At 39.2% G+C, this 22418-nt stretch overlaps 5 protein-coding genes across 7 annotated transcripts; 3 read left to right on the plus strand and 2 right to left on the minus strand.

Annotated features, from left to right (window-relative positions):
• Positions 1-160: 160 nt before the first annotated feature.
• On the minus strand, positions 161-2168 carry LOC113149652 (C5a anaphylatoxin chemotactic receptor 1). Of its 2 annotated transcripts, XM_026341871.1 has the most exons (3): positions 2066-2168; positions 756-1806; positions 161-712 (listed from the first exon to the last, which is right to left on the minus strand). In XM_026341871.1, exon 2 carries the CDS (start codon positions 1790-1792, stop codon positions 761-763), a length of 1032 nt encoding a protein of 343 aa, XP_026197656.1. In that variant the 5' UTR covers positions 1793-1806; positions 2066-2168; the 3' UTR covers positions 161-712; positions 756-760. The 2 variants fall into 2 exon arrangements, with proteins under 2 accessions (XP_026197656.1, XP_026197664.1); XM_026341879.1 differs by having other exon boundaries at positions 161-1804.
• A 1247-nt stretch (positions 2169-3415) lies between these two features.
• On the minus strand, positions 3416-8066 carry lbhl (LBH regulator of WNT signaling pathway, like). Its single transcript, XM_033326313.1, has 4 exons — positions 7628-8066; positions 5249-5324; positions 4603-4897; positions 3416-4163 (listed from the first exon to the last, which is right to left on the minus strand). The coding sequence occupies exons 2-4, from the start codon at positions 5279-5281 to the stop codon at positions 4093-4095; spliced, it is 399 nt and encodes a 132-aa protein (XP_033182204.1). The 5' UTR covers positions 5282-5324; positions 7628-8066; the 3' UTR covers positions 3416-4092.
• Positions 8067-11378: 3312 nt separating this feature from the next.
• polr2i (polymerase (RNA) II (DNA directed) polypeptide I) lies at positions 11379-15437 on the plus strand. Of its 2 annotated transcripts, XM_026342289.1 has the most exons (6): positions 11380-11543; positions 11699-11753; positions 12105-12178; positions 12303-12377; positions 14237-14288; positions 14740-15437. In XM_026342289.1, exons 1-6 carry the CDS (start codon positions 11482-11484, stop codon positions 14800-14802), a joined length of 381 nt encoding a protein of 126 aa, XP_026198074.1. In that variant the 5' UTR covers positions 11380-11481; the 3' UTR covers positions 14803-15437. The 2 variants fall into 2 exon arrangements, with proteins under 2 accessions (XP_026198082.1, XP_026198074.1); XM_026342297.2 differs by lacking the exons at positions 14237-14288; positions 14740-15437 and adding an exon at positions 12865-14225 and having other exon boundaries at positions 11379-11543.
• Positions 15438-15909: 472 nt separating this feature from the next.
• pglyrp5 (peptidoglycan recognition protein 5) lies at positions 15910-17303 on the plus strand. Its single transcript, XM_026375949.1, has 4 exons — positions 15910-15966; positions 16080-16275; positions 16346-16464; positions 16651-17303. Exons 1-4 carry the CDS (start codon positions 15954-15956, stop codon positions 16821-16823), a joined length of 501 nt encoding a protein of 166 aa, XP_026231734.1. The 5' UTR covers positions 15910-15953; the 3' UTR covers positions 16824-17303.
• A 2294-nt stretch (positions 17304-19597) lies between these two features.
• On the plus strand, positions 19598-21704 carry foxg1c (forkhead box G1c). Its single transcript, XM_026366154.1, has one exon. It carries the CDS (start codon positions 20041-20043, stop codon positions 21226-21228), a length of 1188 nt encoding a protein of 395 aa, XP_026221939.1. The 5' UTR covers positions 19598-20040; the 3' UTR covers positions 21229-21704.
• The last annotated feature ends 714 nt before the right edge of the window (positions 21705-22418 follow it).

Below are 22418 nucleotides of genomic sequence, written 5' to 3' on the forward strand. Positions count from 1 at the left end.
TACTAGGAAAGCTTTTACTGTGCAACTGTTTCTATTCTTATTATTCTCTGAAGGATGTGGTTTGCAGTCAAGAGGCCCAGCAGCTTTTACCATCAGGAAGAGATTAAGAGTATTGCTCCCTCTTGTGGTGAATTGGAATGGTTAAGCAGACGTGTGCATGTAGTTTTATATGTTTTTTATTGGTTAACAAGTAAAGTGGTTACAAACTTGAAGCAAAACACAGATAAAAAAATGAGCAAGAGAACAGCCGACTTCTACATTTCTATTAATAACAGGTTGTCAGGAAACAATACATGTTGACCAATAGTTCCTGATGTGCTGCAATCCAGGGGCAGGGTTAACATCAGTTCACTTCAGTGAGAGACCCTTCAAAAACACCTCGTATCAGCAGAGCTGGTGTGTTCACACTTTCAAATGGGTTACTCTGTAAAACATGGAGATTTAGCAGAATCCGCTGATCTTTTTCCATAAAACTGACATGTTTACCTCTATTTTGTTCTTTTCAATTCATCTGAGAGCTTATAGACATGAGTTCATCTAGCTTAGTTAAATTCATTCAGTTCATTCCACTTATCAAATGTGTGATTGCTGAAACACTCAAGATTAAAAGGAAAGTAAGTGGGACAGTAATAAACATGTGTATGACCATACAGGTGTCAATATCTTACATACTTGAACCTATTTTCTTGAGCTCAGTCAGTGTGTCCAAGTTTTACCCTTAAGTGTGGAAACTGCAATTACTGTATATCAGAGTCCAGCATCAGATTTTAGTCATTTCCTTCCCATTGCTTGTGCTCTTGGTGTCTGTATTGGTTATGCTGGGCCTGGTTGTTGGGTCCTCGCTGATGAAGTGAAGCATGTTGCGCAGGGAGCGGTTTACACTGTCTTTAAAGCCTCGCCCCAGACACACGTAAAGCAATGGGTTGAGGCAGCTGTTGAAATACGCCAGGCAGAGTGTTAAAACGTGTGCCAAGTAAATTTTTGGTCTATAAACAGATGTTGGAGGGGTTATCAAGTACAGAAAGTCCACGATGTGCAGAGGGAGCCAGCACAGGAAGAAGCTCAACACCACAGCAATGATGACTTTCAGTGTCCGCTTGGAACGAGTCCGACCACGAGTCAGTCCTCTCTCTGCTCTGCAGTACACCACTATGTGACACACTAAAATAACCAGGAAAGGGAGGAAGAATCCCACAAGGAAGCGGAAGCAGGTCATCACCCAAGCAGTGACAACATCGTGCACCGCCTGGCACTCTCGCTTTGCTTCACCTGCTTTGATCTCCTGCGTGTAAATAAACTGGGGGATGCTACCTATCAGGGCCAGGAACCAGACAGCAGCACATCCAAAGGCAGCCTGCATAGGTCGTCTGTTGTTCTGGCACCAGACAGGTTGGGTAACCAGCATCAGGCGATCCACGCTGATCAAAACCAGCTGCAGGATACTGCAATACATCACCAGGTAAAACAGGCCTTTAATCAGTGTGCAGGCCAGCGGGCCGAAGTGCCAGTGATCATCATGGGCTAAAGGTACCATGAGGAGAGGGAGGGAGAGGCAGCATAGAAGATCAGCCAGCGCAAGGTTGAGGAACCAGAGGGAAGTGACAGAGGGAGGCATGCAGAACCCTGTCACCCAGACCACCAGAGCATTTCCAGGGACACCCAGCAGGACCACAAGGCTGTATGAGACTAGAGCCACTATCTGGATTGGTTGAATATGAGGGGTCTCCAGTATATTCTCAGGAAATGTAAAATTATAATCATAATCATAGACGTATCCGTCTGTTGCATCCATTGCTGGTCAAATCTCTAGATGGAAAATTATCAAAAAGAAGCAAGAAATTAGAAATTATTAAAAAGTATTCTGCTTAAATTATTATTATAAATTGATGGAAACATTTAAAGTTTTTTTTTGTGAAACAAAGAATTTTTGTGTGTGTGACATTTAGCTCAGTCACACAAAAAATAATAAAGCTTAACCAAATAAACCGGATTATTGTTGTTAATTCTTACAAATACGTGAAATCTAATTACAAAAACCAAGTTCTAAAACTTAAGTTCAACTCACCGTTCAGGCAGCCCGTTGAAGTTGCACTCACACTGCTTTTAGGAAGCTTATGGAGCTCTTCTGCTTTTGTTGCTGTGTTTTATATCCAAAACCTCTCACAAACTTTCACAAGATTATTATCTAGACTACAGGTTTTCACCACTCAGCCGCACCTTCTTCCCCTGTTGCTCCTCCTACGTTGGGTGTGTTACATCACTTCTGTGGACTTGCTCTTCAGTTGTACTGTGTTTGTACAACTAACTTTAATGCTTTAATAAATTTAAAACTAAATACATAGTTCTAGTGCACAGTGACTGAAGAAAGAGTCGTAACATATGTTTGTATTACTCAATGACCTGTTCATAAAACTCATTGGGGTTAAAGGAACAGAACTAGGCTGGTTTAAATTATATTTGTTAGATAGATTCCAGTTTGTGCACGTTAATTATGAGTCTTCGAAGCATACAAAAGTTAGTTACGGAGTTCCACAGGGTTCTGTGCTTGGACCTATCATTTTTACTCTATATATATGCCCCCCTCACCCAATATTATTTGGAAATACTCTATACATTTCCAAGCCTCTGTAGGTGATACCCAGCTTTATTTATCTATGAAACCAAAAGAAAATAATGAATTAATTAATCAAACTTCAAGCATGCTTAAAATACATAAAGGCCTGGATGTCCTCCAATTTCCTTTGGAGACAGGGGTTATTTTGTTTGGTCCTAAAAATCTCAGAGACATGATGTCTAATCATATTCTTACCCTAGATGACTTAGCACTGGCCTCAAGTAACACTGTGAGAAATCTCAGAGTTATCTTTGACGAAGATATCTGCTTCACTTACATACAAAAAACAAATATCTAAACTATTGGTACAATTAGGAGCAAATTTCTGCAGGTATCCTCGGCTTTGGAGCTGTATATCTCCATCTGTCTATCTATAGTCCAGTTAGTGGTCCTACCGACCTGCCCAATGTCTTTGCGCCTGTTGCACCACACAAATAAAATTCAATTGAATTTAATTGAATTTAAAGTTTTCTATATATGAGTGTTTTTCACAGAGGTGATAAGTTACTAAGTACATTTATTCAAGTACTGAACTTAAGTACAATTTTGAGGTATTTGGGGTTACCTTTACTCCCCTTTACTCCCCTGGTCTGAGGGAAATATTGCACAAAGTTTTTACTAACATGAACCTTTCACATCCAAAATTAATTTCCACTTTTAGTTAAAGTTCAGAGGTAAAATACTTTATTCTCCAATAATCATTGTAACATGACTTTTCCATATAAGTGATCAACAAACTGACAAATCAGTCTACAAATGAGACTATTATTGCTACAATTCTCAATGGCTACTGAGATGAGAAGCAACTAAAGCTGCCTTCTGTGATTTTTTTTTATTCCATTTGTTTTTGGTTCGTATATGCATGACAAACATCTAATCCGGGAAGAAAAAAATTGCTGTTGAATTTCCTAACCATGCGGAAAATGCTGATTTCGAAGATTACATCAATGGTCAGCATTTGCCATTCACATGACACACGATGAGACATCTCATTCGTGTTACGGCTGCCTTATTGAGAAATTTTGATCAAATAACATCATCCATAAATCGGGTAATCTGAAAATAGTGATCTATGGGGGAAGATGTTTAAGATGGTTCTGAAAATGAACACCAGAACAACACAAACTAACGTTTGTTTTGGGGAATTACATCCTCTTTTATCTTCACAGAATCTTTAAATGATCAGGAAATAAAAACGGAAATAAACAAATTTACACCATGAACACAAACTTTCCTAAGAATTGTTCAAAGTTCTATTATCGGCATGTATTTATGGCCCTGTTCGTGTTATAGAGTGCGTAAACGTGTGTTACACACACTCAAGTACACGCAGCTACATTTGGTGTACTTTATGACAAAGAGGTATTTCTCTTTTACAACCTAGCCTCACTGATACAAATCAACAAACTTCTGGTTGCTGGGTTTTGTAATAGATGTTGACATAATTGATTTCCAGATATTTTCTGCGTAATTAGAAGTCAGTTGAGAGCTGGGGCACTGCTCGGGGGAAGTGTAGGTGTGTCGTCTCTAAATGCATCCGACTGAAGGTCTGCGGGGGGGAACAAATACAAATGTGGTGAAAATATTAACTCCAAAAACCATGTAATAAAGATAGTTCAGTGAGCATATTGTGTTATCCCTAAAAAAAGAAAACTAATCACTGACTTCCTATTTAGAAATCAGAGGAACAGTATGCTGACAATGTGAGTCTGTTCACTGTTGTCTGTCTGTGCTGGCTACACCCAGTTTACCCAAAATTAGTGAAGTGGCAAAACAGAGGTCAGCATTTTCACTAGCTGTTAGTTTTTAGAAGTGGGTTTATAATCCCAAAAGTGTCAGTAAGTGTTTCTACTTCTACATTTTCTTCTATAATGAAAGTTAATATGTTGGGCCACACTAAGCACATCCAAGCAGAGCTTTAGGATTTGTTTTTTTTAATCAGATTGAGTGAGTGTAAAGGAGAGAGGATTGTATCAAGCCCAGCTCACCAATGAGTGTCAAGCCTTGCTGTTCGTTCAGTATGACTGACGTCTCCTCTTCCTCCTCCTCTTCTCCCCAGTCTGCGATGTTGGCCGGGGGGATGCACTGTTCCAGGAAGAGGTCCTCCTCATCTTCCTCCATGCTTGTGTTTTCTGGAGGCCAGCGCAGCTCTCCACTCTCCACCTCGCTCACCTCCGTAGGCTCCACGACGATGGAGGGTAAGCGTTCTTTGTCGTGGTCGTGATCCAGGCTGTACAAGGAGGTCTCCGGGGTCAGGACAACCCCAACAGGGTCAGGGAAGATCTGGAGGAATAGATGAGGGAGCTGACTGAGTACTGGGGAGAGGCCATGCCAGTAAATCTGTGTTTGTTTTGAACTCAGTTATAAAGTCCACTTTCATATAGACTAGTAATCCTCCAGATTACTCTCTCACACAGACACACACCTACGCAACGTCTGGACCATGGATTTTGTGTACTTATTGTGTTTCACAGATATTAACCCTGTTTTTTTTTTTGTTTGTTTTTTTCGGCACTTTTGTCTCTTCTGTCACATTTTGTAAACCTGTTATTACTCACTGTCTTTTCATGATAAATTCAACCAGATTCATCATTATTTAAACATGTGTGGGCACCATGTGATGATGGAGCATACCTGGAATGGCAGTCTTTCATTCTTCCTTTGCATGTCTTCACAGTGTGAATTTTGACCACTAATCTCCTTGATCCCTCTGCAGGTGAAACAAAGTCACAATGAGACCGGAACAGAAACTATGAACAACCACACACATCAGTCAATAGTAGAGTATAGTACAGTATATTCACAAACAACACAAGTTCAATCTGTTTATGGTCTTCAGAAAAGCCACAGGGGTGATTAAGGAGGACTGAGAATCAGTCTGAATCCTCATTTTAACCCCCTCTCTCTCTTTTTTCCCCTAAGTATCTGTTCAATCCCCCTAAGTACCAATCATGGCTTGTTGTCATTCACAGGCCTGGTATAATGATACAATCTGATAAACCTTGTTTACCCTTTAATAAAGTTTGGGTTTGGGGACAGATTTCATTTCTAGTCTTTCTGTTTTTAGATTGTGTTGGGTAATGTTTGGTGTTTGCCAACAACAGCCTCACCAGCAAGTTCTTTCGGGAAATGTGGTGTTGAGATATTTTAGTAGAGAACAAGATTATATCAAACACGTGCATAAATATACTGCCGATCGTGTGTGTTGATATGCAGCAGAAACCAATTATGACAGGGGGTGTTTTTACTTTGCTCCAAAGGAAATTTGCACTGATGATGACGACCTGATTTTCCATCTAGCACCAATGTCAGGTCAAAAGTTGATTTAGTCCAATATTTTGGTTTATAATCAAACAGCAACAAAACCAATGACATTCCCATCAACATCACTTGTATCTAGCAACACTTTAGTATTTTGCAACAGAAAATCCATGGATAACTTCAATAGTGGATAAGTTAGATGTGGGAAGAGTGTCTAATTTCAACAGTTGAGAATTTCAGAAATTGCATCAGTGGATGTTTATCCTTCCCCATCTCTCTTCCTCTTCCTCTCCTGCTCTCTCTACATCACCCCGTCTTCTAAATTTAATTGCTCTAATTACTTTTAAATAACTTTTCAACCAAACTAGATACATGCTCTGACTGGATTTAGGTTAAATGTTTCTAAACAACAAACCTACTTTCATTGCATAATATGGCAAATGAAGAAACTGTAAGCCAGTTTGCACAACCATCAAAACGAGGACATCCTGTTCTTACATAAATGGGGCCAGCTTTGGGAGGATGCTATCATTTTTGACCCACTTGTGAATGTGTGTAACCCTACAATTCCATTTCTGATATTATGCTGCTGACAACTGTGTCACACTAAGCTGTTTGTGTGCCACCTGGGATGGAAACATTCAGCTGCTATTGTGATGAAGAGGCTTAATCTCCATGTAATTCTTCTCATACACACTTCCTCTGACCACCTGCACATTTCAACTCAGTCAATTGTTCGTCTTAGCTTGTAAAATGCACACAAAAAAAAAAATCTCAGCTAAAAGTATTAGTGAGTGTGTGTGTGTCAAACCAAGATCAGCTCAGATCGTTTAATCGTTAGAGGAAATTGATGACGTGAAGTCACCGCACCGAGAGATCTGAATTTCTACAGCGATGGTTGACCTTTGGTGACTTTTTGTATCTATCACAAAACAACTTCAAACGTGATTAGCAAAGCCATGATGTTCTCCTCTTCTTATAATTTACATTGCTTTATTATTTTTGCTTTCACTTCTTTCTCCTATTCTCCTCCTACTATTGCACACAACCCAACATTCAATAGTGGCCATTATTTGCATGCGTTCTACACGCTCACACACAAGCTTCCACTCAATTTCTGTGTCTTATTTCCCACTTGCATTGACCCTGCATGTGCATTGTTCATCTTGTGTTATTCACTGTCATATGTTAACCTTAACAATAAGTTGTTAAACGATGTTAATATAAAAAAGTCACATATCCTTACATAGTTGGTTTCTGTAAATCTTCTCCTACAGCTCGAACGCATGCTAACCGCTGCTTAACTGATAAAGTCCCAGCTAAAGGTGGTTTTGTACTGGACTGCATTCTATTAAGCAGTGTTTTCATTTAATAGAACATGCTCATCCTATTGTTAGTACGGTATAGCTCCAAAAAACACAGCTCCAAGGTGCAGTGAGACAGCTGCAAGAATGCATTTGCAATTTAATCTTCTGCAGCATGGAGAATGGTACTCAGAAAAAAACATAAGATTAAAAGCAGTTTTATTACAATTAAATGTTTCAAAAGAGCAACAGCTAGTTGAGGGGCCTTGTATATCTATCTTCTACTCCACCTGGTGTAAATTTGTACAAACCCAGGAAGAGTGAAGAGTGTAACTCATTTACATGTTGAAGGTATGAAGAGGAATTAGTCTTCAAAATAGCTCTTGTAAGATGTTTGCATCAAAAACAATAAATATACACACACACACACATTGTAACAGGTCCTCACCCCTCATTTGCAGTCAGGCAGATGTGTTCTTCATCTTGGCACAGCTCCACAGTAGTGAAGCCTGACTCCTCCTCAGTGGGTGCAGATGACACCAGAGGGGGTACAGGAGGAGGAGGTGAGCAGCTCTCACAGCATTCCCCCTCTGCAGAGCCCTCACAGAGGCTTTTGGCCTCCAGGGCGAAGTTTGGATGGGGTGAGTCCCAAATCCTTAAGGATCCCAGGAGAAGATCCGTAGGTGGAGATGTGCCTAGTTTTGTTTGTCAGTCAGGACAGCACCTGTGTCACTTGTCCAAATCAGGGTTGAGTCTGTCTGCTAACATATACTCCTTTGTCTCCTGTGTCCAACTTTCTTCGTCACGTCTCTCTCAATATCCCTCTCTGTCCCACCTCCCCCACTACCAGGCTTTGGAGAGGAGCAGGATTAGCGTCTCTTTCGATTACAGAGACTGGATGGGTGACGTCAGCCAGGCTTGACAGTTCCCTCTGATGAGCTGGCGCAGCGAGTCGCTGGAGCATCTGTAAAGAAGCAAGTAAAGGGCACACAGATGGCACAAAGGTCGCAACTATGAATGAATCAGTGGGAGCATAACTCGCAAGGAGAAGTTTTGCGCAGTGTAAAGCTTTTTTACATCAACCTTATCATATCTGCTTGTCCACTATGTCTCTCTCTCTCTTCCCAACTGTGCTAGTTGTTGCTCCACCAGTGGATTTAGATTGTGACTATTCATGGAATTAGCCCAGGGATCAAGAGCTCAGTGTTGGGGAGGGGACAGATATATGTATATATATAACAGGCTGCAACTACTGCTCAACACACTGAGCACTACTAACAGCAGTGTGTAATCCCCTCTGTAGGCTGTCTGTCTGTTCCCCGTTCTGTCTGGTCGGGACAACACTTATGAAAACTGTTATGAAAATGTATTCCATGCACAGTGTTATGTATTGGCACAGAAAATCAGATTCTGGAGACAATGTGTGGTAAAAACACATGTCAAAGTGTATGCAATGATCATCATCTATTGAGATAATGTGTGTGTTTGGTTAAACAGTTTCGTTTTGTTGGTTCATTGAATACTTTCAATTCCTCAATCATCTGAGTAAAAATACATTTTATGTTGCTTTATGCTTACTTAGCTAAAAGAAAGACTACAGTATAAGAAATAACTCAAACATTACAAGACATTTTCACCAATTAAACTCCTATGATCGCAAGGAGTCTCCACCAGGATACTGCAGAGTGTAGAAGTAAAAATCAGGATCCGTCAACTTCAAGAACTGATGTCGTTCAAATGGAGTTGGCACAATGTTTAAAGGCCAGACACAGAGGCTACAGCTGATTACCAGATTGTGACATTGTTGTGTGTATTTTTTTCACACTGTGCTTAATCTCCCATCTGGCTTAGGTTTATACTCTAATTCTCTATGATCCTGATACTTGTTGTAGCCGTGTTATTGATACATGTGCACTGAAATGCTAAATCCCAGTCAGGAACGTGTAACGCTAACTATTTTCGGTTATACAATATACCACACATAAACAAAACAAACAAAAAAAAACAATTTGACATTTTATTTGAATATTTTATTATTAATCATCAGGTAATTTTATGTATTCATGCAAACATTTGGTGTTGCTGAGCAACTGGCCCCAATCACTGATGAAAAAAACATAAATAACCAGTTTCTCAGCTGGTTGAATCTGGATTTATTAAAACTAGGCAAGAACATGTGTTTTACGTCAAATGTACTGTGTGACGTTATTTTACCTAAGTTTTGGACTATACATGCCACCCTGATGTTGCCATAACATACGTGGACTGTTAAGTTATGAGCCAACATGTGCACTGTTGCCACTTCTTTCCTTCCTCTTTTCAATTGTCACAATATGAAGAATATTGTAGTGTCAGTTTTTGAAAACTGTTTGTCAGACTGAACATTGTAGAAATCTGTTTTATTTGAATAATCACTCTCATTCAGTAGGGGACACTACAAATCTGAAAAACATCCCCCCTTGTTTTCTCCTGCTACACTGCAACAGATATGGACCTCTGTGCTTGCAAATTCAAATATTGTGTTATTTGTATCAGAAAAGTATTGCAAATGGAATTTGTAATTTTGTATTATCAAACTTATCCAGATAGTAAAGTATTAATATATTAGTATAGTGAGTGTTACTCTATGCAAACTGACCTCAAAATACAAAACTGAACTAAACTAAACAATTGTCAAAAACAATGCAGGAAATAATCTTATAATTTCATATTGTCTAAGTTTTTTTATCTTTTACCCAGAGCCCATCCTCAGTCTGGAGGAGGACGCAGTCCTGATAGGTACCTTCAGCACTCTTGCAAGGCCAAGAAACATCTGAAGACAGATTGTTCAAAGGATTTATAGACTGATGAGAGAAAAGCAACTCTTGACAGACCCATGGCTGGATCGGTAATCGGCCCAGAGCTTCAATTCGACTTAGAAGCCAGCAAGGTGGAAGTGGGATGCCCAAATGGGCTGGTATTATTAAAGATGAGCTGGTTGGACTTTTTTCGGTTAGAAGATGGACTTAAACTCAACTCCCAAACCTAGTGCCAGTTTTTATACACTTTCTTCAAGCAGTGGTACATGAAAAAGTCTGTGTCTTTCAAGAAGACCATACTTTTTATGCAGGACAATGCTCTATTACATGCATCAAAGTTTTCCACTGTGTTGCTAGCCAGTAAAGCTCTTAAAGATGAAGTAATAATGACATGGCCCCCTTCCTCACCTGGCCTGAACCCTATTGATAACTTCTTAAGCAAGTGATTTACAGGGAAGGAAAACAGTACACCTCTCTGAACAGTGTCAGGGAGACTGAGGTTGCTGCTGCTCAAAAAGAGCACTTTGATTGTTCAATGATAAAAATAATCCTCAAAAATACAACTTTCCTAATAATTGTGCACACAGTGCACAATATGTGTTGAAACAATTAAGATATTGCAGCTCTTTGCTTTTTGTCTTACCATCAGCTGTGCTAATCATCTCATCTCAAAAAAATTATTTTAAACACCATTAAATATTTCTAAACACCAGTGTTTGCCAACATTTTATAGATCATTGTTTCAAAACTGAAGTTAAACTGACAAAACAATCATCAGTTCCTTAATCCAGCCTCACGAGGGACTGATTTAGAGCAATGACAAATACACATGTGTACACATCTGTTGGGTAACCTTGCTTGTTGTGACCAGCAGAATAGTATTACAGCATGTCTCCCAGCAAATATCTTTAAAGTCTTTGGTCTAATTGGTCATGATCTCACCCATACCAGACACTGTACGGTAGCTTTCCTAGGCACGCTTAGTGAATATGTACGGCATGGGAGAAACAATATATTTGCATTTGAGGATAAAGACATTCTCTCACCTGGAGTCTGTATCTTATTTAATATAGTCTCAACATAAAGTTAGAGTTTTTCTTATCCCACAATGAGCCCTTATCACTTGTGTAAGAGTGTATCTTTATTAGGCCCTGGTCTGAGTGTTTGTAAGAGTTGTGTTTTCTTGGTGGAAAAGTGTGTTATACGCAGGACATGCTAAGTGTAGGTTGTTTATGTTTTGATTGACCTAATCCTATTCCACTGCATCGATAGTCCACACGTGATTTGCCTTCCTCATACCAATAATAACATAATCCGGCTTTATTACAAATAGAAATGAAGCAGTTTGTCTCCCAACAGCTAGGAGGCGCTGTCTCCTAATTCACATGGTCAATCGGACACGCATGCGCAGGTAGTCTGTTTTCAAACGTGAAGACTACTTAGCAGCGGTAGGAAGTGACCGAGCAACTTATTAAGTGTCTTTGTCAAGTTTATCTTCACTCAAATGGATTTAGACAGTGGAACATACGAGCCGGGATTTGTTGGGATACGGTTTTGTCAGGAATGGTGAGTTTGTGACTAAATAACGGTTAGATAGTTTAACCAAGCTAGCTTGTTGTTAGCTACGGGTTAAGCTAACACGCTACCTACATGTTAACTTAACGTCGTCTCATATAAAATAGATCAAGTTCAGTTACAAACTGTCTGAGTCTGTTTTTCAGTAACAACATGTTATACCCTAAAGAAGACAAGGAGAACCGCGTTTTGCTTTATGCGGTAAGTGTCTGTTCATAGTTCCCTAGTGTCAAGGTGAAATTAGTAATAGATTATTACATTACAGGTAGCCAAGGTTGTGTTAGTAATGATGAATGTGCAGTAAGGATCATCTTATAGGTTATATACAGGTCAGTGAGTCTGAGTAATGAAAGATTGCTCTAAGATTGCAGATGGTTATACTGAGATAACACAACACAAAACAAAATGCAGGTTATAACCTATGTTAACAGTTTTTGTTTATTCTTTTTCTTTGAGCTTGTGAGATGCTTATTGTAGTGTGGAAAGGCAATATGCTTGTTATGATTAATGTTTTCAAAATGCCTAGTATTATTTTTATTTCTTAATCCACAGTGCAGGAATTGTGACTACCAACAGGAGGCAGACAACAGCTGCATTTATGTCAACAAGATCACCCATGAGGTTGAGTAAGTAAAAGAAACCACATTTAAAATACTTCAAATGTGCTACCATTGCATATTCGGCATGCATGATTTCAGCGACTAAATTACAATGTTTGCTAAAATCATTTTGTTTTTGTTCTTTCTCCAGTGAACTAACGCAAATCATTGCTGATGTATCTCAGGATCCAACACTACCAAGGACAGAGGACCACCCCTGTCCCAAGTAAGTCTTAACTAATAAATCAACCTCACCCATTCTCTCTGGACTACCCAAATTGTACACATTTATAATTAGTCTTTTGGCAGATGCTTTTATCTAAAGCAACCTTCAAGCAAGTGACATGCACAGGAGCAGGTTTAGTGTCTTGCTCAAGGACAATTCAACATGTGGCCAGGAGGAGCTGACAATCAAACTACTGGCCCTGCTATTTGTAGCAGTTTGTGACAACTACTCTACAGCTGCTTCATGGCCACCCCATACACTGCAGTACTCAACCAATGCTGCATATGCCATTTGTTTAACTTTGAGCTAAAATGTGTGGCTAACAATACACACTATGTGTGAAAGATGGAGTGCATTAAACGGTCAAAAGTGTCTTCACTTTAGAATAGAAAGTTAGATTTTAGCTGCAAGTCTAGACGCATATCTAATCAGGCCAAATATATGAGGCGGCATGGAACTGACATTTTACATCTTTGATGTCTTATAGTCTCCAAGCCAGTAGCATCTCAAGAAGAGCCAGGGACACCAGCTGTGACACACCATTCTCTTTGGCAATGAAGTGAAAGCTGACCAAAAGAAAAATTATGAACTGTGACAGGGCAGTGAAAGCATTTATGGTGAAAGGGCTGCATCCTTTACAAATGTCGAATCTGTGGGGTACAAAGGTACCTTTGTAACGTTGCCTATCACAGCCATAGTGACATCCTGCTTTATCTGCCACACTGCTGCATTGACAGTTCAGTTAAATGTTAACTCTTTTTTTTTTTTTTTTTTTTTTTTACTATTTTGGAATCGAGGGAAGAGAGGGTGAGCTAGAGGAACGGTGCCAGAGAAAGAGGACAAGAACAGTATGGGCTGTGTGCTGTTTCATGTCTGGAAAATCGTGCTATCCAGATGATACTGGGCAGATTCGCAGTGGGCAGGATCACACAGGCCAAAACAGAAACAGACATTCTCACCCAGAACATTACAAAATAGAGTTTACAGGCTGTAGAAGCCAATATTTTTACTTAGTATGTTTTTTTAATCTCTGATGACCCATAATGATAATGTTGTTATTTAGTATAATACTTATATTACATTTTTTTCCTTTAACTTATTCAGCTAAAAACCACATAGGTTAATGATGCTTATTTTATTAGTTTGGAAACAGTTACTTTAGTTGAAAATGTTTCCGCACAGAATAAGATTTTTGTGAATTTAGGTAAGCAAAAAGATACGTTTAAATAACCCAAAATGTCATTCATAGCCACTCGTCTTGAAGTACTTGTCATATCTGATGTGTCTGAGAGTCAGCAAACTTTGTTTCTGTTTGTTCTGCCAAGTTCTGAGAGTACAATTAGAATAATATACGGGTATGTTGACCTGGCTTGTTTAACAGTCTTCATCTGCCATCTGTTTACCAGTCTGTTTCTCTGCCATTTTGAACAGACCACGTAGCTTCATTAATGTGCAGTCTCCCTTTATTATACATATACTTATGTTGCAACATAATGTTTTTTGGACACATTGTTGAACTGTAAATGATAAAACTGTGTCAAACTGTAAATGGTAAATTAAGAACATACAATGACACATTATTGGGGAAACAGAAACTATAGACATTTAAATAACTGACGACAACCACGCTCTGCTTTTAAAATTAGTCATCCAGTGTATGATCCATTTGCTGACTTGTGGTGTAGTCTCTACATAGAGTCATCACACTACTTGATGACTTTATACAGATCTGGTGATATAATTTTTTCCCATATTCAAGTCTCAGTCTTTTTATTCCTCATTTAGTTTTGTGAAACCTTCCCACTGGTATGTTCACAGATGACAGTTTTGAAATTGTTCACCTTCATGTCTCTTCACAGATGTGGTCACAAGGAGGCAGTGTTCTTCCAGTCTCACAGTATGAAGGCTGAGGTAAGGATTTTTTGTAATTAAACACACTATGCATGACCTTGCATGAGTTTTTTTATAGCTTGTGTATGAACAGATTTACCAGCTTTCTGTGGTCAGCAGATTCAGATTCAGACATTAATAGTCTGCTTTCAAGGTTTTCCAGTGCTGCAAAATTGGACAAAATAGACATATGCGGACACAAAGTCTAATCTTCTTTCCATACACACCAGATATGATCAATTAAAAATAATAATTAAGAAGATTTAAAATACTTGGGCACCCTGGTGGTCAAATAATTAAGCCTACATAAGCACAGTGTCCTAGGTTTAAAGGTTGTCCTGCATGTAACACCCTTGTCTCTCCCCTCACCTTTCTTTTGTCATCTGCACATCCATAAAACAAAAGCACAAAAAACACACATTAAATAATAAATATTTAAAATACCAAACATGATTTGTGCTTTTCCTCACAGGATGCTATGAGACTGTACTATGTCTGCACGGCCCCTCACTGCGGACACCGGTGGACAGAGTAAAGCTGGTGATAATGAAGAGGTCTAACATTTTCATCTTCATGCTGTTCAAAATAAAATATTCCCAGCTGCTGTTTTTTAATCTGTCAAATCAGTCAGAAACCAAACAGTGTCCCGGATGACTGTGAACATAATGCATGAGTGGACAGCTTTGTGTGTAATAACAGCATTGTTGATGTTTGTAGACCCTGACATTATCTTTGTCTGATGACAGTTTGCGATTATAATGTATTAATAGTTTTGATAACAATTTACCTTACAGCCCATTGATTTACTATATAACTGTTTGAAGCAGATACCAGTAAAACACTTAATGCTTCCTACTGCCGCTTAGATGTATGTAGAGTAGAAGAAAAAGCGTCTATAGCGAACAAGGTGCAAACTATTTTATGATACTCTTTTAATTACAGGGTAAGCTTCAGTTTTCTTTGCCTGTTCTGTAGCTGGTTGATATGCAGTATTTCTAAAAATACTTAGAGTAAGAAATGTTTGTCTTTTTATTTAGTGTTTTATTGGTACTTGATTCATATTACTATATTACACTGTAAATTTCAGGCTGCACAATACATTGTTATCATAGTTTTTTACAGTTGTCTTTTTCATATGTGTTTAGTTGATTAAAATAATCAGTTGATAAATGTCTCTGAGTATTTTATAAAACATATTTTTGTAATTATTCACATGGACAAAATATTGTACTCCTTGGTTTTCAGAATATTCCCCAAGGTGGATCAATAAAGTATTCATTACTTGCTTACGTATACGTACGGGTTACACAACTTCTTGTTTTCTTATATTGTAATAACATACACGCTTCTTGTCATTGCAAAAAAGAAACTACTCTTTTTTTTCATACCTGATGTGAAGGAAAGGAACTGCCGCAGTATTTCTGTCACTAAATTGATTATTCAACTTCCTTCTTTGTGAAACTTATTAACTCCTGACAAGCTGTTAGGTAACTGCAGAATATTACTTAGCCAGCATGACCAGTTGGAAAATAACTCACATGATTATTGAAGTGACATCCAACAACAAAGAACAACATAATGTGTACTTCCCATGACCACACCTCTTCCTACTGGTTCTTTGATAAGGCAGTTGCACAGTCAAATGCTGGTCACTCCTCACAACCAGAAGCAACTGTGGACAGCGTTATGGAGCAGAAAGGTACGACGGCAAGTAACCTTATGCTACACTTGTAAATCTTGTTGCAAAGACTCTGTTAACTAAACGTTAAATTATGACAGAAACCAAATTTTGATCATCAAATTGCTTTTCAGTAAAAATTGTTTCTAGGCCACAGTGGGGAGCAGCTGCCCCTCAACAGAAAGAACGGCTGAAAGGCTCTGCCCAGCGAGTCATCATACACCACACTGCATTCCCAAGCTGCACAAGCCTGACTGAGTGTAAGGATCAGCTTATCAGCATTCAGAGGTTGCATATGCAGGAAAGAGGCTTTGATGACATTGGATATAAGTGAGTGATTCTTTCCTTTGGCACCCGAGACTTGTTCAACGTTGTATAATAATCACAGTGTGTGTTTCAGTTTTCTTGTAGGACGAGACGGTACGGTGTTCGAGGGCCGTGGCTGGGGTGTGGCAGGGGCTCATTCCAAAGGAAACAATCACGACTCGCTGGGCATTGCCTTCATGGGGAATTTCAACAGTAAGCACACACGTTTATCTTTCAGTGTTAAATCAATAAATGAATTCTAGGTTATGTCAGTGGAATAGCATAAGATCCAGAAAGTTCAGTGCAGTTTCAATGAGCTTACATGATGGAGCTATGAGGACAGCGAGATACATATAAATTATAATAATTTATTTATACATAATACTTTTTTTCTTTCAGATGACACACCAAGCAATGAGGAAATTTCATCCGTCAAACAGCTGCTGCAGTCTGGAGTGTCCCAGGGCTATTTACACCCAGAGTTTGTTGTGCTAGGACACCGAGATCTTGGAAATACAGAATGTCCAGGAGAAAACCTTTATGCTGCGCTCCCAAAACTGAGGGGAACCTAGTAAATCTCACTGCAGAAACTTCTTTTTTTAATCTAAGGGACACACAGGATGGTGGGACCAGCAACTTTATACACAAAACACTAATTCTCCAAACTATCTTCTTTTCCCTTTTTTACTGCATTTCTTAATGTAGCTACAGAAGAGGTGCTGCACGTTTCACAGCCTGTGAGACAATTCTCTTACATCAGAGCAAGATGTCACGTAAGATTAATAAGCTGTAACCGTGTCAACATGTGCAAAATGTCTGTCACCATGGGTCTGTCTTTTTGGTGTGAGTGCATGTTTTTAACTTGGGATGTCACTTTTTATGTAATGGAGTCTAAGTGCAATATTATTACGGTATTCAGTACATTTTATTTATAAATACATGGCTGATTTTGTTATCATTGGTCCATGGTGTAAATGAAACTGCTGAATTTAACAAGCTTTAATGTTACACTGCAAATCCTTTGGGAATAAATAACAGGTCAGTATTATCTTTATTGATTAAATTTTTTATTTATGTAAGGAATTATTTTAGGCTTGTCTCTATTATGAAGGTATATATATATATATATATATATATATATATATATATATATATTGTTGTGGTATTATGCAGATCTTTTTAGGGATTACTCCAAAATCATTCTAAACAACAAAAAGCATGAAATCAAATATTGAACAGAGAAGATCCAGGAGGATTACAACTGTTGAGGCAACAGTCGATGCTTCCTGTGGTGCCAGAAACATTCCCAACAAGTGAACACTTGTGCAGCACCAAGATTATGGAGGGAAGCCCCTATCAAGTTGACCAATAGAAGATGAAATAGTAATAGATTTCATGTCTTTACGTCCGATGTCTGACAAAATCAGTAAACATCAGTTCACTGGGATAGTTTTCCTTTAATTGTTGTCTATGGTGATATGAAAAGAATATAACTGTACAGCTCTCTGCTTCTGTGTGAATTATTCACACTGGATTTGACAGACATCACTGAAAGCATGCTGCTCACACACTCTTGGCACTTTTTCTTCTGGATCACTCATTTATGAGAAACAGCTTGTGGCTGTAGACTTTTACTCTTGACACTCAGCAAAACCATAAACTACAGTAATGTGCAAAAGTTAGTACCCTCCTTATAATTCTATGTTTATGTTTGTAAAAACATAAAATTATCTGATCACAGCAGGTCTTAGTTTTAACCTCAGACAAACAACATAATTTAACGTTTTTCATTGTGCCTTTATTTATTCAGTGATAATGAAGCCAAAATGAAGGACCCCTTATAGTTGAAAAGTTTGTAGATGTACCCTTAGCATGAATAACTTAAAGTAATCTGTTACTGTATGATGCTTACAGTCTCTCACATTGTGGAAGAATTTCAGCCCATTCCTCTGCTTCAGTTCATTGAGGTTTTTGGGCACTCTCAGCTCTCTTAAGGTCCCACCACAGCATTTCAATTGGGTTGTGGTTCAAACCTTGATTCTCTTGATCTTGTACCCGTCTCTGATTTAGTTGGTGTGCTTTAGATCATTGTCCTGTTGCATATCATTTGAACTAAGCTTTAGTTGTTGGACCGATAGCCTCACCTCACATTTGCCTCTAGAATAATCTGGTAATCTGAAGGAGTTTGTGATCAACTTAATTACTACAAGGTGATCCGGTCCTGGGGCTGCAAAACAAACCCAAATCATCACCTGTTCACAGCCATGCTTGGCAGTGGGTTTGAGGTGTCTCTGCTAAAATGCTGTTTGCTTTTTGCCACAAATCGAACTGTCCATTAAGGCCAAACTGCTCTACTTTAGGCTCATTTGTTCATAAGACGGTCGTTTGTTCAGTAGTAGTGAGGGGTACTTAGTATTGTCTAAATGTTTTTTTTTTTTTGTTTGGCTTCATCTTTGTTTAATACATAATGACACAGTGAAAACAGTTATACATTGATGTTCGTCTCAGGCTGTAGTTGCCTGATACTGAGACCTGCTACAATTATTTTATTGTGTTTTAACACACACACTCACACAGACTTAAAAGGGGTTACTAGCTTTTGCACGACTGTGCCTGAATTAATAATGCCATTAAGAGTTACATGTGTATTTCTGCATACTGTGCCTTCAGGAACACAGAAAGACATGATCTAACTTTTTACTTAAAAAAACAACTCATTCACACCAAATAACACCTTATCAGAACCTATCAACATTAGGAGAAACACGAATTACAAAGAATTGTGTCAACTTGTGTCAGTTTTGTTTGGCATCGCCTGAAATAATAATGTGGGTAAAAAGTAAAATAATAATAATAATAATACTGATCAAAACATCACAGTGCTAAAAGAAGCTGCAGATCTTTGGCGTCATTAGGAAAAATGCTGGGCCCAGGCTTGTTTCCTGTCTTATTACTTTGCACTTTCATTTTTATAAGACATGAACTTATTTGAAAATAAGATCTGAGCATTTCAACATAGTGGCACGTTTTCATGTCTTGCACTAACAGAACCTAGTGGCAGATGCAGCAGATGAAACGTCGCCCTGCAGTATTTCTGTTTGCACACTACATGAATCTGTCCTGTGCTTGTTTAGGCTCATTACCTTCATGATCAGGCTACACGTCTTTCTTCTGATCGGCATTTTGCCAAAAAGTGGTGTCAACAGAGATGCTCAGAGAAAGAAAAAAAAAAAAAAAGAGGGAGACATAAGAGGCCAGCCCCAGAGGGCAAGGCGCGTGTGAGAGGATTGGGTTTCATGAGTCACGGAAGTGTTATAATTTCACCTGAGAGTTCAGCGATCAGTCACTCAGATTGACAGCACGCCGATATGATCCTGCTCATGCCGCAGTCTGGGTAGTTCACTTATTTAATGGACTGAAACTTACCTCAAAACGTGTTATTCCTGCTTTGTTCTTGTTTAAATGAAGACATGTCTTGAAAAGGATGGTTAAATAGAGCTTTACAGTACTGATTTATGGGCTGTATGGGCGCCGTATGCTTTCCAATGACGATCCGTTTCGATTAAATGACGCCCACAAATGTTTCAGCGTTTGATCCGGTGACAAAACGCACTAGGAGTCCTGAGGCACTGTGATCATGCGCATTTGTTGTCACGCTGTCGGGCCAGTGCGACTTTGGCTCCTCACCACTTTGAATCAGCACTTCTTGGCTCTGTGGGTTCAGGGACGCGCTCTGCTCTGACAACCGGACAAACTTGGAGGATTTAGAGGGTGATTCCAACCTTTGAGATGGAGGATCTGAAAACTTCGGATCGATTTTTCCACAAGTCCTCGTTCAGTATCAGCAACCTGTTGTGGAGACGGGAGAGCGTGATGAGTGATCAGGACTCCGCGCAACCAGATAAACCCGGTAAAGAGGAAGACTTTGACAATAAAAAGAACTGCGAAAACGCAGATCATTGCACTAAAGTAGATGCCAAACCAGTGGCTGCAAGTGGAAAACCAGAAGGAAATCGGGGAGAATCAAAGAAAAGAGTAGAAGAAGGCGTCAAGCCTGAAAAACCTCCCTTCAGTTACAATGCGCTCATCATGATGGCGATCCGACAGAGCCCGGATAGGCGGCTCACGCTCAACGGCATCTATGAGTTTATTATGAATAACTTTCCATACTACCGAGAGAACAGACAAGGGTGGCAAAATTCAATCAGGCACAACCTGAGTCTGAACAAGTGTTTTGTCAAAGTGCCGCGCCACTACGATGACCCGGGCAAAGGCAACTACTGGATGCTGGACCCCTGCAGCGAGGACGTCTTTATAGGTGGCACATCTGGCAAACTCCGGCGCAGGGCCGCCTCTGGCTCAAGGGCCAAGCTTGCTCTTAAAAGAGGAGGTGGTCGTCTAATGTCCTCCAGCTCTGCAACCAGTGTAACCTTGGCTGCAGCGGGTTCATTTTACTGGCCGGTGCCGCCGTTTCTGCCTCTCCAAACGCCGGTGCGCACGCACATCGGCGCTGGGACTTATCTGAGCGCGCATCCCCGCTTCTCCAACCATGCCACATCGGTTGTTTCGCAGCGGTCCCGGCTGAGTGCAACAAGTGCTGCAGAAGCTGACCGGTTCGTGCAGACGCACCAGGAGATGTCTTACATTGGAGTTAATTGCGCGCAGTCCCGTCGCCATCAGATTGGTACTGCCTGCGCCGCATTTTCCACATCCATCCCTGCATGCACCCTGCCACTGTCGGATCCATGTTCTTTTAACATGATCTCCGGACAAGCCAGCTACTTCTTCTCCCATCAAATTCCTTTTGCCACAACTTTTAGTCCATGTCAAGAGGAAAGCGCATCCAACAAGACACCTCCGGGACAACTTTTATCCAAGAGCGGTCACGGAGACCTTGGGGGATGTTGTAATGACTTTCCAAATTACTGCCCGCAAGTCAACTCAAGCCCTCCTTCGTCTTGGATTATAGAAAAATAAGAGTGTTGTTTATTAGTCGTAACACCTATTATCTAAAATTGTACATATTACTATAAATGTTCGAACTACAAATGTGGAAAACTCACTTGGCTCATGAAACATCCGCCAAAACATCAGTGTGTATTATATTTTTGCCTTCTACGCGTTAAGGATTTGCACCATGAGGTGTAAAGACTGCAAATTTGAGCAAATGCTTCTTCTTGCATTGGACACAATTTTCAAAAATGTGGAAATTTATGTATTTGACCTTTTATTTCAAAACAAGACAGGAGAGAGTCAAGTAATCACTTTTAAAATGTAGCCTAATTCATTTGGCATCTTGGTCTGTTGATCGATACCATTCCTAACTAACTTTTCTCCTGAATTATTTTTACATGAGTGTATGCACTTGTCTATAGCATAGAAACTGAAGTGATGTTTGCGCGCATGTCACTGTTTTAGGCCTACCGCCATCATCTGAATTATCCTACTGCAAAATGCCAACAAATAAATAAAAATAAATAAATACAAATGAAATAAAATTTTAAAAAAAAGAACAAAAGATTGCATGTCTCAAGTGATTCATTTTAGCCAGCTTGTTAACCCAAGACTAAAACCTATTAAGTGTTACTGAAGTTATTAGCGCTGATAAAAGCAAGTGGCAAGAATAAAGTGCAGGTAACTTGATTTAAAGATAGGCCGAAGAATTAGTGAAATTAGTTTAAGTGTGAAGAGGAGAAATATTTTAAAACGTAGAAAACTGCAGTTAAAGTATAAAAGTATAATGTTAAAAAAACGGGTGATTTACTGCTCTTAGACTATTGTCTTCGACTTCGTTAATGTTGCAACTAAAATATTATATTCCTTTTTTTAATTAGCCTACATATAATTAAACGATAAATAATGCATTTTTAATTGTGTTTTCTTTTTACCCCATTAAGATTTACTGTTGTTGATCGTTCTTATTTGGCTGTGTTATTATATGTTTCACTCTAGAGATTTGAGCCCACACAAGGACACCAGATTCATTTTAAAAGTAACATTTTTTTTTTTTTTGATGATGATCTATTTGTTGGCTTCAAAGTGCAGCTGGAGGTTTCTTGGGGAAGGGCGCAGACTGTGATGTAACTTCAACAGGTAGACGTGAACGTTTCCAGTCTTGCTGATCTTATTGATTTGTCTTGAGTTTCACCAGGCGCTGACATCACTGC

Source organism: Anabas testudineus, chromosome 13 (assembly GCF_900324465.2).
Source record: "Anabas testudineus chromosome 13, fAnaTes1.2, whole genome shotgun sequence".
NCBI classification, from domain to species: domain Eukaryota; kingdom Metazoa; phylum Chordata; class Actinopteri; order Anabantiformes; family Anabantidae; genus Anabas; species Anabas testudineus.